Source organism: Mixophyes fleayi, chromosome 10 (genome assembly GCF_038048845.1).
Source record: "Mixophyes fleayi isolate aMixFle1 chromosome 10, aMixFle1.hap1, whole genome shotgun sequence".
In the NCBI taxonomy this organism is placed as follows: domain Eukaryota; kingdom Metazoa; phylum Chordata; class Amphibia; order Anura; family Limnodynastidae; genus Mixophyes; species Mixophyes fleayi.
In genome coordinates, this window is record NC_134411.1 from 105,011,307 (window position 1) to 105,030,733 (window position 19,427).

General features: G+C 44.8%; 1 protein-coding gene across 2 annotated transcripts in view; it reads right to left on the reverse strand.

Annotated features, from left to right (window-relative positions):
* Positions 1 to 1,436: 1,436 nt before the first annotated feature.
* The window catches only part of COQ9 (coenzyme Q9), a 28,351-nt gene continuing 10,360 nt past the window's right edge, over positions 1,437 to 19,427 (reverse strand). For both annotated transcript variants that reach the window (XM_075189458.1, XM_075189459.1), the window contains exons 5-9: positions 14,837 to 14,921; positions 3,881 to 3,985; positions 2,688 to 2,843; positions 2,545 to 2,598; positions 1,437 to 1,538 (exon numbers count right to left, since the gene is read on the reverse strand). In XM_075189458.1, the coding sequence (XP_075045559.1) occupies positions 1,503 to 1,538; positions 2,545 to 2,598; positions 2,688 to 2,843; positions 3,881 to 3,985; positions 14,837 to 14,921 (436 nt within the window). In that variant the 3' untranslated portion in view covers positions 1,437 to 1,502. The remainder of the gene's footprint in view (positions 1,539 to 2,544; positions 2,599 to 2,687; positions 2,844 to 3,880; positions 3,986 to 14,836; positions 14,922 to 19,427) is intronic.

Sequence of the window (19,427 nt, forward strand, 5' to 3'; positions counted from 1 at the left end):
GCAGGTAAGCCTGTTCCTCAAAATGTGACAACACATTCCACCAGGTCGGTGAGTGCTTCTTTTTCTCCAAGTCCAATGGAGCCCTCCCTTTACGCTCTTATTTCTGTTCCTTGTTAACTTTTCTGTTCTTCCTTCATAGCAGTATTCTCTTGTGACCGGATGGACTTACTTTGCCTCCCAGTCTGGGGGGGGGCTTTTCTACAGTTTATCTGGGTTGTTTTCTCATCCTCAGTAACAGACTGTTACTGACCTATCCTACTGGTGTCACTTGTCACCAGACACTCGCTGACTTGCGAATGACAACTGCGCAATAGTTGTAGGATACGGCTTCCACCACCAGCATCTGGAACAGCTTACTCCTCGGTAGCTGGTATAGCTGCTGCATCACCTCTTTGCTATGGAATGGCAGGTACCTCCGGACTGCTTTCTATGGATAAAGACTGCTTGGTAGCAGGAAGAGCGTGGACACTGAGGGCCCGAGTCATTAAGGGAAGTAAAGCAAAAAAAGGAGTAAATGTAAGGTGCAGATTAGTTTATTACTTTCCACATAAGATAAATACTGGCTGTGTTTCATCTAACACACAAATACTTGATAGTTTTATATTTATACTGAAATGTAAAGTTGATCTAGGACAGGCCCTACCCCAACTATAAATCTGTCCCCACATTTTACATTTACCTCCCCCTCCAATGCAACATGGTTGTGTCCAGGTGCAAAGTTACTGACTTTTTATCCTTAATGACTCTTAAAGGCAGAGATGCTGGATTCAACACAGTGCAGCGAGGGGAATGGATTAGAGCTCTTATCTCTTGGTCACATGATACAGCAGGCATTAGGCCTCAGGCACAGTGTTGGCTTATTGCTCAACGACCTTACATACTAGTGATAATCCAGAAGCACAGATGATATATATTTTACATAGACAACAGAGATCTTTTTATACAGTTTAAAGCACACAACCTGGCAGGAGGTAATCCAGCACCCTGCCCCGTTAACCAATCCAGGATGATTCATGCAGCCTGCATGTGAATTAACTGCCAGAATTAACCCTTTTGGTTCTGCATGGTGGTTACTCTCCCAGCCCCACAGTGCACATTCAAAATATATTTTTATAAAATACATTTCATTATTTTACACACATGACACCTAGCTCCAGTAATGCAACCATGTTGGGAATTAACCCTACCAGTACCAGAGCAAGACGACCGCCACAAGATAAACCCATCTCTTTTCTCCCTTTGTTCTGTCCGCTGGGCTTACAGTGTCCTCCAATGATACACAGAGAAAAGGATTTAACGTAAGGACAGAAATCCCATTTTTAGCACTACTATAAGGTGCAGTGGTCCATTCCCTGAACTCCCAACTTGTACTAAGTGTACAAAGTTGTGAGATGGACGCATTTCTGCCCTCGCAGAAAAATACACGGGACAGCGAGCGATGTACAATACATTTAATACATATAATAAGGTGCAAGCAGGACTACGAAGGCGGATATGAACCTTTACCGACGTTGGTTCAGTCCCGTTAGGTTCTTTAACTGGAAGAGAGGGAGGAAAAAAAGATCAGAAACTGAGATCCAGGATCTATGTTAATATAATATCTGTACAATATGGAGACTAATAGTAATCTCACACTTATCACAGGGATATTATCCACCTGTATTACAGACTCGCTCTATAAGTGTCCTAATGGGATCAATGACTGACCGAGGAGATAAGACCTCCGTATACAATCTCATTTCATTGTACTAAGTATCAGTACATATAAATCCACAATAAGACCGGGTTTTTAGACGACTATGTGGCCAATCACACAATAAACGACTGTTCGGGCCTATATTGCATTAGTGAGTATACTTAAACGATGAATGATAGTCGTTCCAAAGTACTGAACGTCCATTCATTTGGTTGTTAAAGCGCTGCAGTGTGTACAAAATCACGACCAACTGTCGATAGTTCTTCAAACAGCGACTCCTTTCTGGGTGTGTATATCTAAATGTATTATGTTGTTTCTACGTCTCCCACGTGGTGCCGTGTCAAAACATCAATCAAATAGGAATAATGGGCTTTATTTAAATTTATGTAGCATAATGCTTCCGAGAGGCCATATATCGCTTTAGTGTATATGGAGCAACAAGCTTTTGAGATGAGGTTACGATAGACAGGAAACACAGCCCGCACACTAACTCATGCAAAAATCGTTTAAAACGTATGAATCGGCCGACTGATCAGAACAGTCGTAGGTACAATCGTTGTGGATAACACATTGGTCAGAAAATGTTGTAGTGTGTACTCAGCCTAAGACGGGGTTGTGTATAAACTATATCTTGTGATACAAAGGTATTTCATGTGGGGAATCACTTATTCTATGCACACCTGACTTCCTGTCCCTGCATATTAAAGGGATATTCCACCGTCAGCTTACTCAGGTCTCCCTTCTCTATCAGCTACTGAGATAATACACAGTGTAGCTCCGTATTAGGGAACTTTTATTTCTGGATATTGTTAGTTTAGTTTCAGGTGTATTTGATGGTCCATACTCACAGTAACCGCAGCTCCCATCAGCCCTTGAATAACAGCTTCTCCAGTAGAGGTCACCTGTAGCAGAGGGGGACAGAAGGGTAATGTATATTGTAGAGCAGTCTGCACGAGCTACGTGATACCATCATTCAGCCGTCTCTCTGTACCTGCTTTACAGAATTCCCCATGGTCATGGCCTCCGATACACGATTCTGGAGGAAGCTCCACGTGTCTTCAAAATCTGGGGAGTTATCTTGCATCATGACAAGCTCAGTTGTGTTATAGATTCCCGCCAGCACCGCCCTGCGCGTGTACCAGCTGACCTGCGGGATGTGACAATGTGGGATCAATCCGTGGGCAATATCTTGTTACCAGGTATAGAGGACGTGGGACGGTGCTTGCCCTGTTATAGTGTGTATGGCAGCATTGTGTTACAGATACCATTATGAGGATGTGCTTGCTACAGCGACCACTGGACGACATTACAGGCAATAACCCGCTACTTCATGCAGGACATTCAATGATGTGGCCGGTCTGGAGAGTAATCCACTGCAATATATGTGATACAACTACCAATAGTAATAATAAGAGACGTTTGCACCATTGTAAACATAATTGAGGCCCCTTTCTCACATTCAGATGATTATACGTGGATCTGAGGCCACAAATGTAACACAATAAGTTGTGTAGGAGAGAAAGGGAACGAGTGAGCGGTCTCCACCGTTAGTACTTATACAGAGCTCAGGGCAGATGTCTGTTTATACCCCAATATCCTGGTCTTCTATAGATGATGCTGCAGTAGGGAGAGACTAGAAAGCAGAATGGGGACAATTCCAGTATACAAGTAACAGGAGCTGCAACTAATATCAACCAATGGGGCATTTGCTTTTAATTAGATGTTTGTTTGACGATTCTGAGATAACCAATTGTATTTGTTCTTTAAATTTAGCTACACTCAGATGAGCAGAACATGAGGGGCTATAACCACCAACTAATTCTATTGTTTTCTGCAGCACATAGTATTTCAGCTCACACTGTCCTAGGTAGGTTTGCAATTGGATGAGCTTAGCCAATCCGTAGGCAATCAGAGCCTCTGTCACACTTAGCGGGGAGACTGTGGGGTAAAAGCACCGTTCCCGCCATCTTGTCTCTTCCTGATTAGGTGCTCTGGTTATATCACCTGTGAACCAGATTTTAGAACTGTCCTACAATGAGTATAATGTATAGGAATGTTATATTTATCTCTGTCATTTTCTCATTGGATATCAGTGTTGGCGAGAAAAGACGCACAGCTTAGTCCTGTTTAATTTCCACCAATAATGCATCACAGACAAAACATTACTCCAATGACAGAACTCACATCAGTAGACTGGTCACCAGCATAGTGCCAGATATCATCCACCATGGCGGTCAGCAGCTTCAAGCTGGAGGGAATATTGTGTGGTAGGAGGAGAATTCCCAGCGCCTAGGAAGGAAGTGCAGAGACTGATGATCGCACCCACTGATGATCGCACCCACTGATGATCGCACCCACTGATTATTACACCCACTGATGATCGCACCCACTGATTATTACATCCACTGATGATCGCACCCACTGATTATTACATCCACTGATCATCGCATCCACTGATCATTACATCCACTGATCATCGCATCCACTGATCATCGCACCCACTGATTATTACATCCACTGATTATTACATCCACTGATCATCGCACCCACTGATTATTACATCCACTGATTATTACATCCACTGATCATCGCACCCACTGATTATTACATCCACTGATTATTACATCCACTGATTATCGCACCCACTGATTATTACATCCACTGATTATTACATCCACTGATTATTACATCCACTGATCATCGCACCCACTGATTATTACATCCACTGATTATTACATCCACTGATCATCGCACCTACTGATTATTACATCCACTGATTATTACATCCACTGATTATCGCACCCACTGATTATTACATCCACTGATTATTACATCCACTGATCATCGCACCTACTGATTATTACATCCACTGATTATTACATCCACTGATCATCGCACCCACTGATTATTACATCCACTGATCATCGCACCTACTGATTATTACATCCACTGATTATTACATCCACTGATTATTACATCCACTGATCATCGCACCCACTGATCATCGCACCCACTGATCATCGCACCCACTGATCATCGCATCCACTGATCATCGCATCCACTGATCATCGCACCCACTGATTATTACATCCACTGATCATCGCACCCACTGATTATTACATCCACTGATCATCGCACCCACTGATTATTACATCCACTGATCATCGCACCCACTGATCATCGCACCCACTGATCATCGCACCCACTGATCATCGCATCCACTGATCATCGCACCCACTGATTATTACATCCACTGATTATTACATCCACTGATCATCGCACCCACCGATCATCGCACCCACTGATTATTACATCCACTGATCATCGCACCCACTGATCATCGCACCCACTGATCATCGCACCCACTGATCATCGCATCCACTGATCATCGCATCCACTGATCATCGCACCTACTGATTATTACATCCACTGATCATCGCACCCACTGATTATTACATCCACTGATTATTACATCCACTGATCATCGCACCCACTGATTATTACATCCACTGATTATTACATCCACTGATCATCGCACCCACTGATTATTACATCCACTGATTATTACATCCACTGATCATCGCACCCACTGATTATTACATCCACTGATTATTACATCCACTGATCATCGCACCCACTGATTATTACATCCACTGATTATTACATCCACTGATTATTACATCCACTGATTATTACATCCACTGATTATTACATCCACTGATTATTACATCCACTGATCATCGCACCCACTGATTATTACATCCACTGATTATTACATCCACTGATCATCGCACCCACTGATCATCGCACCCACTGATCATCGCACCCACTGATCATCGCATCCACTGATCATCGCATCCACTGATCATCGCACCTACTGATTATTACATCCACTGATCATCGCACCCACTGATTATTACACCCACTGATTATTACATCCACTGATTATTACATCCACTGATCATCGCACCTACTGATTATTACATCCACTGATTATTACATCCACTGATCATCGCACCTACTGATTATTACATCCACTGATTATTACATCCACTGATTATTACATCCACTGATCATCGCACCTACTGATTATTACATCCACTGATTATTACATCCACTGATTATTACATCCACTGATCATCGCACCTACTGATTATTACATCCACTGATTATTACATCCACTGATTATTACATCCACTGATCATCGCACCTACTGATTATTACATCCACTGATTATTACATCCACTGATCATCGCACCTACTGATTATTACATCCACTGATCATCGCACCTACTGATTATTACATCCACTGATTATTACATCCACTGATTATTACATCCACTGATCATCGCACCTACTGATTATTACATCCACTGATCATCGCACCTACTGATTATTACATCCACTGATCATCGCACCTACTGATTATTACATCCACTGATTATTACATCCACTGATTATTACATCCACTGATCATTACATCCACTGATCATCGCACCCACTGATTATTACATCCACTGATTATTACATCCACTGATCATCGCACCTACTGATTATTACATCCACTGATCATCGCACCTACTGATTATTACATCCACTGATTATTACATCCACTGATTATTACATCCACTGATCATCGCACCCACTGATTATTACATCCACTGATTATTACATCCACCGATCATCGCACCTACTGATTATTACATCCACTGATTATTACATCCACTGATCATCGCACCCACTGATTATTACATCCACTGATTATTACATCCACTGATCATCGCACCCACTGATTATTACATCCACTGATCATCGCACCCACTGATTATTACATCCACTGATCATCGCACCCACTGATTATTACATCCACTGATTATTACATCCACTGATCATCGCACCCACTGATTATTACATCCACTGATTATTACATCCACTGATCATCGCACCTACTGATTATTACATCCACTGATCATCGCACCTACTGATTATTACATCCACTGATTATTACATCCACTGATTATTACATCCACTGATCATCGCACCCACTGATTATTACATCCACTGATTATTACATCCACCGATCATCGCACCTACTGATTATTACATCCACTGATTATTACATCCACTGATCATCGCACCCACTGATTATTACATCCACTGATTATTACATCCACTGATCATCGCACCCACTGATTATTACATCCACTGATCATCGCACCCACTGATTATTACATCCACTGATCATCGCACCCACTGATTATTACATCCACTGATTATTACATCCACTGATCATCGCACCCATTGATTATTACATCCACTGATCATCGCACCCACTGATCATCGCACCCACTGATTATTACACCCACTGATTATTACATCCACTGATCATCGCACCCACTGATTATTACATCCACTGATCATCGCACCCACTGATTATTACATCCACTGATTATTACATCCACTGATCATCGCACCCACTGATTATTACATCCACTGATTATTACATCCACTGATTATTACATCCACTGATCATCGCACCTACTGATTATTACATCCACTGATTATTACATCCACTGATTATTACATCCACTGATCATTACATCCACTGATCATCGCACCCACTGATTATTACATCCACTGATTATTACATCCACTGATCATCGCACCTACTGATTATTACATCCACTGATCATCGCACCTACTGATTATTACATCCACTGATTATTACATCCACTGATTATTACATCCACTGATCATCGCACCCACTGATGATCACAGGTAAAATGATTCACAGCAACAACACATGAAATAAGGAAAAACCAAATACATATACCATTAAATAAACACAATGGTTGGATATTCATTATTGTGAATGTTGATAACAGCAAATCAAGCAACTAATGTCAACAAGACCATCTCCTAAAGACTGTACATCCAGTCTACAGATGCAGAGAAAACAGACCCAACTGATTACTCCAGAATCTGTACCCACTCACCGTACCCACCGATTATCACACCTTTATTATCCCACTTACTGTACCCGATCATCACACACCGCATCCTGAGAAATGTGATTCGGGAGAGGCAGATATATACAGAACAATACTCTCTGCCCTGTGTCTTTATACCAATTAACACCATATGGAGAGCATGTGACTGTGTAAAATGTGCTGTAACCCATAGCAACAAGCCAGATATTTCCTTCCTTTTCTACACTGTACTAGAAGAACCCCAGATAGATTGGGACTGGTTGCTCTGGGTTACAGAACCATGGTTTATAAATATCCCCGGTATCTACTATAGATTGAAATATACAGGAGTTTAAATCAGACGATCATCCTCTGATATATCTGTGTTATACAGAGAGAATGTCCCTCAGTGTCTCACACACACACACAAAAGATGGCCTTTATAAGCAGGCTCAGAATGATGAAGGAGGTGTATCATGTTAGACAGAGGGAGGTTAAGAAGGTGATCAGATGGGCAAAGGCACAAGCTGAAAAGAAAATGGCCCAGTCAGTAGGTAAAGGGGATATAAGGCATATAAGTGAAAGGAGAAAAACAAAAGGAGGAATAATAAGACTAAAGACAGAGAGTGGGAGTCTTGTTGAGGGAGACAAGGTTATAGCAGATCATCCTAACCATTATTTATACACTACAGAGAGAGAGATGGGAAGGGGCCACAGATAAGTTGCAAGTATACTCATAACAATGAGGTAGATACAAGTACATTTACAGAGCAAAAGGTCCTAACGGAGCTCTCAAAACTGAAAGTGGACAAATCAATGGGGCCAGGTGGGATCCATCCAAAAACACTAAAAGAGCTGTAGAGCAATGTAACAGAGCAACGAGGAAGGCAAGTCAGATGCTTGTTACATAGGGAGAGGAATCAGTAGCAGATAGAAGTAATAATACCGCTGTATAGGTCATTGGTGCGGCCTCATCTAGAATACAGTGTACAGTTCTGGAGGCCGTATCTCCAGAAGGATAGAAATACATTACAGACTGTACAAAGAAGGGCAACTAAAATGGTGCATGGCCTACAGCACAAAACAAACCCGGAAACTAAAATAACTTAATATGTATAGTTTGGAGCAGAGAAGGGAAAGGTGGACATGATAGAAACTTTCAAATATATGAAGTGTTATAACAACGTGCAGGAGGGAAACATTCTTCAGAGGAAGAGAAGTATTAGAACACGAGGACATGTACTGACACTGGGGGGGAGAGAAGTATTAGAACACGAGGACATGTACTGACACTGGGGGGAGAGAAGTATTAGAACACGAGGACATGCACTGACACTGGAGGGAAGAGAAGTATTAGAACACAAGGACATGTACTGACACTGGGGGGAGAGAAGTATTAGAACACGAGGACATGCACTGACACTGGAGGGAAGAGAAGTATTAGAACACAAGGACATGTACTGACACTGGGGGGAAGAGAAGTATTAGAACACGAGGACATGTACTGACACTGGGGGGAAGAGAAGTATTAGAACACGAGGACATGTACTGACACTGGAGGGAAGAGAAGTATTAGAACACGAGGACATGTACTGACACTGGGGGGAAGAGAAGTATTAGAACATGAGGACATGTACTGACACTGGGGGGGGAAGAGAAGTATTAGAACACGAGGACATGCACTGACACTGGGGGGAAGAGAAGTATTAGGACACGAGGACATGTACTGACACTGGGAGGGAAGAGAAGTACTAGAACACGAGGACATGCACTGACACTGGGGGGAAGAGAAGTATTAGAACACGAGGACATGTACTGACACTGGAGGGAAGAGAAGTATTAGACCACTAGGACATGCACTGACACTGGGGGGAAGAGAAGTATTAGAACACGAGGACATGTACTGACACTGGAGGGAAGAGAAGTATTAGACCACTAGGACATGCACTGACACTGGGGGGAAGAGAAGTATTAGAACATGAGGACATGCACTGACACTGGGGGGAAGAGAAGTATTAGAACACGAGGACATGTACTGACACTGGGGGGAAGAGAACACGAGGACATGTACTGACACTGGGGGGAAGAGAAGTATTAGAACATGAGGACATGTACTGACACTGGAGGGAAGAGAAGTATTAGAACACGAGGACATGTACTAACACTAGGGGGAAGAGAAGTATTAGAACACAAGGACATGCATTGACACTGGGGGGAAGAGAAGTATTAGAACACAAGGACATGTACTGACACTGGGGGGAAGAGAAGTATTAGAACATGAGGACATGTACTGACACTGGGGGGGAAGAGAAGTATTAGAACACGAGAACATGTACTGACACTGGGGGGAAGAGAAGTATTAGAACATGAGGACATGTACTGACACTGGAGGGAAGAGAAGTATTAGAACACGAGGACATGTACTGACACTGGGGGGAAGAGAAGTATTAGAACACAAGGACATGCATTGACACTGGGGGGAAGAGAAGTATTAGAACACAAGGACATGTACTGACACTGGGGGGAAGAGAAGTATTAGAACATGAGGACATGTACTGACACTGGGGGGGAAGAGAAGTATTAGAACACGAGGACATGTACTGACACTGGGGGGAAGAGAACACGAGGACATGTACTGACACTGGGGGGAAGAGAAGTATTAGAACATGAGGACATGCACTGACACTGGGGGGAAGAGAAGTATTAGGACACGAGGACATGTACTGACACTGGGAGGGAAGAGAAGTACTAGAACACGAGGACATGCACTGACACTGGGGGGAAGAGAAGTATTAGAACACGAGGACATGTACTGACACTGGAGGGAAGAGAAGTATTAGACCACTAGGACATGCACTGACACTGGGGGGAAGAGAAGTATTAGAACATGAGGACATGCACTGACACTGGTGGGAAGAGAAGTATTAGAACACGAGGACATGCACTGACACTGGGGGGAAGAGAAGTATTAGAACACGAGGACATGTACTGACACTGGGGGGAAGAGAACACGAGGACATGTACTGACACTGGGGGGAAGAGAAGTATTAGAACATGAGGACATGTACTGACACTGGAGGGAAGAGAAGTATTAGAACACGAGGACATGTACTGACACTGGGGGGGGAGAGAAGTATTAGAACACGAGGACATGTACTGACACTGGGGGGAAGAGAACACGAGAACATGTACTGACACTGGGGGGAAGAGAAGTATTAGAACATGAGGACATGTACTGACACTGGAGGGAAGAGAAGTATTAGAACACGAGGACATGTACTGACACTGGGGGGAAGAGAAGTATTAGAACACAAGGACATGCATTGACACTGGGGGGAAGAGAAGTATTAGAACACAAGGACATGTACTGACACTGGGGGGAAGAGAAGTATTAGAACATGAGGACATGTACTGACACTGGGGGGGAAGAGAAGTATTAGAACACGAGGACATGTACTGACACTGGGGGGAAGAGAAGTATTAGAACACGAGGACATGTACTGACACTGGGGGGAAGAGAACACGAGGACATGTACTGACACTGGGGGGAAGAGAAGTATTAGAACATGAGGACATGTACTGACACTGGAGGGAAGAGAAGTATTAGAACACGAGGACATGTACTGACACTGGGGGGGGAGAGAAGTATTAGAACACGAGGACATGTACTGACACTGGGGGGAAGAGAACACGAGGACATGTACTGACACTGGGGGGAAGAGAAGTATTAGAACATGAGGACATGTACTGACACTGGAGGGAAGAGAAGTATTAGAACACGAGGACATGTACTGACACTGGGGGGAAGAGAAGTATTAGAACACAAGGACATGCATTGACACTGGGGGGAAGAGAAGTATTAGAACACAAGGACATGTACTGACACTGGGGGGAAGAGAAGTATTAGAACATGAGGACATGTACTGACACTGGAGGGAAGAGAAGTATTAGAACACGAGGACATGTACTGACACTGGGGGGAAGAGTAGTATTAGATCACAAGGACATGCACTGACACTGGGGGGAAGAGAAGTATTAGATCACAAGGACATGCACTGACACTGGGGGGAAGAGAAGTATTAGAACACAAGGACATGTACTGACACTGGGGGGAAGAGAAGTATTAGAACATGAGGACATGTACTGACACTGGGGGGAAGAGAAGTATTAGAACATGAGGACATGCACTGACACTGGAGGGAAGAGAAGTATTAGAACATGAGGACATGTACTGACACTGGGGGGAAGAGAAGTATTAGAACACGAGGACATGCACTGACACTGAAGGGAAGAGAAGTATTAGAACACGAGGACATGTACTGACACTGGAGGGAAGAGAAGTATTAGAACACGAGGACATGTACTGACACTGGAGGGAAGAGAAGTATTAGAACACGAGGACATGTACTGACACTGGAGGGAAGAGAAGTATTAGAACACGAGGACATGTACTGACACTGGAGGGAAGAGAAGTATTAGAACACGAGGACATGTACTGACACTGGGGGGAAGAGAAGTATTAGAACACGAGGACATGTACTGACACTGGAGGGAAGAGAAGTATTAGAACATGAGGACATGTACTGACACTGGGGGGAAGAGAAGTATTAGAACATGAGGACATGTACTGACACTGGGGGGAAGAGAAGTATTAGAACACAAGGACATGTACTGACACTGGGGGGAAGAGAAGTATTAGAACACAAGGACATGTACTGACACTGGGGGGAAGAGAAGTATTAGAACATGAGGACATGCACTGACACTGGGGGGAAGAGAAGTATTAGAACATGAGGACATGTACTGACACTGGGGGGAAGAGAAGTATTAGAACACGAGGACATGCACTGACACTGGGGGGAAGAGAAGTATTAGAACACGAGGACATGCACTGACACTGGGGGGAAGAGAAGTATTAGAACACGAGGACATGTACTGACACTGGGGGGAAGAGAAGTATTAGAACACGAGGACATGTACTGACACTGGAGGGAAGAGAAGTATTAGAACATGAGGACATGCACTGACACTGGTGGGACGAGAAGTATTAGAACACGAGGACATGTACTGACACTGGAGGGAAGAGAAGTATTAGAACACGAGGACATGTACTGACACTTGTGGGAAGAGAAGTATTAGAACACGAGGACATGTACTGACACTGGAGGGAAGAGAAGTATTAGAACACGAGGACATGCACTGACACTGGGGGGAAGAGAAGTATTAGAACACGAGGACATGCACTGACACTGGAGGGAAGAGAAGTATTAGAACACGAGGACATGTACTGACACTGGGGGGAAGAGTAGTATTAGATCACAAGGACATGCACTGACACTGGGGGGAAGAGAAGTATTAGATCACAAGGACATGCACTGACACTGGGGGGAAGAGAAGTATTAGAACACAAGGACATGTACTGACACTGGGGGGAAGAGAAGTATTAGAACATGAGGACATGTACTGACACTGGGGGGGAAGAGAAGTATTAGAACACGAGGACATGCACTGACACTGAAGGGAAGAGAAGTATTAGAACACGAGGACATGTACTGACACTGGAGGGAAGAGAAGTATTAGAACATGAGGACATGCACTGACACTGGAGGGAAGAGAAGTATTAGAACATGAGGACATGTACTGACACTGGGGGGAAGAGAAGTACTAGAACACGAGGACATGTACTGACACTGGGGGGAAGAGAAGTATTAGAACACGAGGACATGTACTGACACTGGGGGGGAGAGAAGTATTAGAACACGAGGACATGTACTGACACTGGGGGGAAGAGAAGTATTAGAACACGAGGACATGCACAGACACTGGGGGGAAGAGAAGTATTAGAACATGAGGACATGTACTGACACTGGGGGGAAGAGAAGTATTAGAACATGAGGACATGTACTGACACTGGGGGGAAGAGAAGTATTAGAACACGAGGACATGCACTGACACTGAAGGGAAGAGAAGTATTAGAACACGAGGACATGTACTGACACTGGAGGGAAGAGAAGTATTAGAACACGAGGACATGTACTGACACTGGGAGGGAAGAGAAGTATTAGAATACAAGGACATGTACTGACACTGGGGGGAAGAGAAGTATTAGAACACAAGGACATGTACTGTCACTGGGGGGAAGAGAAGTATTAGAACACAAGGACATGTACTGACGCTGGAGGGAAGTAGGTTCAGAGGAAATGTGAGGAAAACTTCACAAAAAGGGTAGTGGATAAGTGGAATAGTCTCCCATCAGAGGTGGTAGAGGCTAATACAGTAGAGCAATGTAAACATCCTTGGGATAGATATAATGATATCCTTACAAAAAACTAAAGATCAAATAGGGTTTGAGGTTACCAAATAGGATAAAAAAAATGGGCAGAATAGATGGACCAAGCGGTTCTTATCTGCCTTCAAATTCTATGTTTACACAAACATATGCACTCTGAGACAGACAGACAGACAGACATATGTAATCTCAGACAGAGACAGACAGACACACTCTCAGACAGACACACACAGACACACTCTCAGACAGACAGACACACACAGACACACTCTCAGACAGACACACACAGACACACTCTCAGAGAGACAGACACACACACACACACACATATGCACTCTCAGATAGACACACACAGACACACTCTCAGACACACACACACACTCTCAGACAGACACACACACACACACTCTCAGAGAGACAGACAGACACACACTCTCAGAGAGACAGACACACTCTCAGACAGACAGACAGACACACTCTCAGACAGAGACAGACACACACACACACATATATATGCACTCTCAGATAGACACAGACACACACACACACACACAGACACACTCTCAGACAGACACACACACACAGACACACACACTCTCAGAGAGACAGACAGACACACTCTCAGACACACACACACACACTCTCAGACACACACAGACACACTCTCAGACACACACACACACACTCTCAGACACACACACACATATGCACTCTCAGAGAGACAGACACACACAGACACACTCTCAGACACTCTCTTCCACATATCACAGCTTTATTTTATAATACAGAGAACATATACGAAAGTCATGAAGAGAATCAGAGAAGCACCGATGCCCTGTCACCCTCCTCAGCCCGTTCCCGCGCCATCTTTGAGACACCCACCTGCGGCCACTGTCCCATGTAGGGAATATGCATCTTTAGCCGAGCTTCCAGCGCATCTCTCAGGAATTGGGCTGTTGGTTTCTTCCTGTCACAAAGCACAGAGCAAGTGATAAATATACAATCAGACACGGTAGTCGTAACCACCCTGTATGTGATCTACAGCTAAATACCCCCCCCCCGCTCTGTACGTGTAATCTACAGCTAAATACCCCCCCGCGCTGTACGTGTAATCTACAGCTAAATACCCCCCGCGCTCTGTACGTGTAATTTACAGATAAATACCCCCCCCCCCGCGCTGTACGTGTAATCTACAGCTAAATACCCCCCCTGCGCTGTACGTGTAATCTACAGCTAAATACCCCCGCGCTGTTCCTGTAATATACAAATAAGTACCCCCCGTATATACTACACCCAGCGCTGGGTACATGACGTGTATACTGTACTTACTCAGCGCTGGGTACATGACGTGTATACTGTACTTACTCAGCGCTGGGTACATGACGTGTATACTGTACTTACTCAGCGCTGGGTACATGACGTGTATACTGTACTTACTCAGGGCTGGGTACATGACGTGTATACTGTACTTACTCAGGGCTGGGTACATGACGTGTATACTGTACTTACTCAGCGCTGGGTACATGACGTGTATACTGTACTTACTCAGCGCTGGGTACATGACGTGTATACTGTACTTACTCAGGGCTGGGTACATGACGTGTACACTGTACTTACTCAGCGCTGGGTACATGACGTGTACACTGTACTTACTCAGGGCTGGGTACATGACGTGTACACTGTACTTACTCAGGGCTGGGTACATGACGTGTACACTGTACTTACTCAGGGCTGGGTACATGACGTGTACACTGTACTTACTATGGGCTGGGTACATGACGTGTACACTGTACTTACTCAGGGCTGGGTACATGACGTGTACACTGTACTTACTCAGGGCTGGGTAAATGACGTGTATACTGTACTTACTCAGGGCTGGGTACATGACGTGTATACTGTACTTACTCAGGGCTGGGTACATGACGTGTATACTGTACTTACTCAGCGCTGGGTACATGACGTGTATACTGTACTTACTCAGCGCTGGGTACATGACGTGTATACTGTACTTACTCAGGGCTGGGTACATGACGTGTACACTGTACTTACTCAGGGCTGGGTACATGACGTGTACACTGTACTTACTCAGGGCTGGGTACATGACGTGTACACTGTACTTACTCAGGGCTGGGTACATGACGTGTACACTGTACTTACTCAGGGCTGGGTACATGACGTGTACACTGTACTTACTCAGCGCTGGGTACATGACGTGTATACTGTACTTACTCAGCGCTGGGTACATGAAGTGTATACTGTACTTACTCAGCGCTGGGTACATGACGTGTACACTGTACTTACTCAGCGCTGGGTACATGACGTGTACACTGTACTTACTCAGGGCTGGGTACATGACGTGTACACTGTACTTACCCAGCGCTGGGTACATGACGTGTACACTGTACTTACTCAGCGCTGGGTACATGACGTGTATACTGTACTTACTCAGCGCTGGGTACATGACGTGTATACTGTACTTACTCAGCGCTGGGTACATGACGTGTATACTGTACTTACTCAGGGCTGGGTACATGACGTGTATACTGTACTTACTCAGGGCTGGGTACATGACGTGTATACTGTACTTACTCAGCGCTGGGTACATGACGTGTATACTGTACTTACTCAGCGCTGGGTACATGACGTGTACACTGTACTTACTCAGCGCTGGGTACATGACGTGTACACTGTACTTACTCAGGGCTGGGTACATGACGTGTACACTGTACTTACCCAGCGCTGGGTACATGACGTGTATACTGTACTTACTCAGCGCTGGGTACATGACGTGTATACTGTACTTACTCAGCGCTGGGTACATGACGTGTATACTGTACTTACTCAGGGCTGGGTACATGACGTGTACACTGTACTTACTCAGGGCTGGGTACATGACGTGTACACTGTACTTACTCAGGGCTGGGTACATGACGTGTACACTGTACTTACTCAGGGCTGGGTACATGACGTGTACACTGTACTTACTCAGGGCTAGGTACATGACGTGTACACTGTACTTACTCAGGGCTGGGTACATGACGTGTACACTGTACTTACTCAGGGCTAGGTACATGACGTGTACACTGTACTTACTCAGGGCTGGGTACATGACGTGTACAATGTACTTACTCAGGGCTGGGTACATGACGTGTACACTGTACTTACTCAGCGCTGGGTACATGACGTGTATACTGTACTTACTCAGGGCTGGGTACATGACGTGTATACTGTACTTACTCAGGGCTGGGTACATGACGTGTATACTGTACTTACTCAGGGCTGGGTACATGACGTGTATACTGTACTTACTCAGCGCTGGGTACATGACGTGTATACTGTACTTACTCAGGTCTGGGTACATGACGTGTATACTGTACTTACTCAGCGCTGGGTACATGACATGTATACTGTACTTACCCAGCGCTGGGTACATGACATGTATACTGTACTCAGGGCTGGGTACATGACGTGTATACTGTACTTACTCAGCGCTGGGTACATGACGTGTATACTGTACTTACTCAGGGCTGGGTACATGACGTGTATACTGTACTTACTCAGGGCTGGGTACATGACGTGTATACTGTACTTACTCAGGGCTGGGTACATGACGTGTATACTGTACTTACTCAGGGCTGGGTACATGACGTGTATACTGTACTTACTCAGCGCTGGGTACATGACGTGTATACTGTACTTACTCAGGGCTGGGTACATGATGTGTATACTGTACTTACTCAGCGCTGGGTACATGACGTGTATACTGTACTTACTCAGGGCTGGGTACATGACGTATATACTGTACTTACTCAGGGCTGGGTACATGACGTTTATACTGTACTTACTCAGGGCTGGGTACATGACGTGTATACTGTACTTACTCAGGGCTGGGTACATGACATGTATACTGTACTTACCCAGCGCTGGGTACATGACGTGTATACTGTACTTACTCAGGGCTGGGTACATGACGTGTATACTGTACTTACCCAGCGCTGGGTACATGACGTGTATACTGTACTTACTCAGTGCTGGGTACATGACGTGTATACTGTACTTACTCAGGGCTGGGTACATGACATGTATACTGTACTTACCCAGCGCTGGGTACATGACGTGTATACTGTACTTACTCAGGGCTGGGTACATGATGTGTATACTGTACTTACTCAGCGCTGGGTACATGACGTGTATACTGTACTTACTCAGCGCTGGGTACATGACGTGTATACTGTACTTACTCAGGGCTGGGTACATGACGTGTATACTGTACTTACCCAGCGCTGGGTACATGACGTGTATACTGTACTTACTCATGGCTGGATACATGACGTGTATACTGTACTCAGCGCTGGGTACATGACGTGTATACTGTACTTACTCAGCGCTGGGTACATGACGTGTATACTGTACTTACTCAGGGCTGGATACATGACGTGTATACTGTACTCAGCGCTGGGTACATGACGTGTATACTGTACTTACTCAGGGCTGGGTACATGACGTGTATACTGTACTTACTCAGGGCTGGGTACATGACGTGTATACTGTACTTACCCAGCGCTGGGTACATGACGTGTATACTGTACTTACTCAGGGCTGGGTACATGACGTGTATACTGTACTTACCCAGCGCTGGGTACATGACGTGTATACTGTACTTACTCAGGGCTGGGTACATGACGTGTATACTGTACTTACTCAGCGCTGGGTAAATGACGTGTATACTGTACTTACTCAGCGCTGGGTACATGACGTGTATACTGTACTTACTCAGCGCTGGGTACATGACGTGTACACTGTACTTACTCAGCGCTGGGTACATGACGTGTATACTGTACTTACCCAGCGCTGGGTACATGACGTGTATACTGTACTTACTCAGGGCTGGGTACATGACGTGTATACTGTACTTACTCAGGGCTGGATACATGACGTGTATACTGTACTTACCCAGCGCAGGGTACATGACGTGTATACTGTACTTACTCAGGGCTGGATACATGACGTGTATACTGTACTCAGCGCTGGGTACATGACGTGTATACTGTACTTACTCGGCGCTGGGTACATGACGTGTATACTGTACTCAGCGCTGGGTACATGACGTGTATACTGTACTCAGGGCTGGGTACATGACGTGTATACTGTACTTACTTAGGGCTGGGTACATGACATGTATACTGTACTCAGGGCTGGGTACATGACGTGTATACTGTACTCAGGGCTGGGTACATGACGTGTATACTGTACTTACTCAGGGCTGGGTACATGACGTGTATACTGTACTTACTCAGCACTGGGTACATGACGTGTATACTGTACTTACTCAGGGCTGGGTACATGACGTATATACTGTACTTACTCAGGGCTGGGTACATGACGTTTATACTGTACTTACTCAGGGCTGGGTACATGACGTGTATACTGTACTTACTCAGGGCTGGGTACATGACATGTATACTGTACTTAC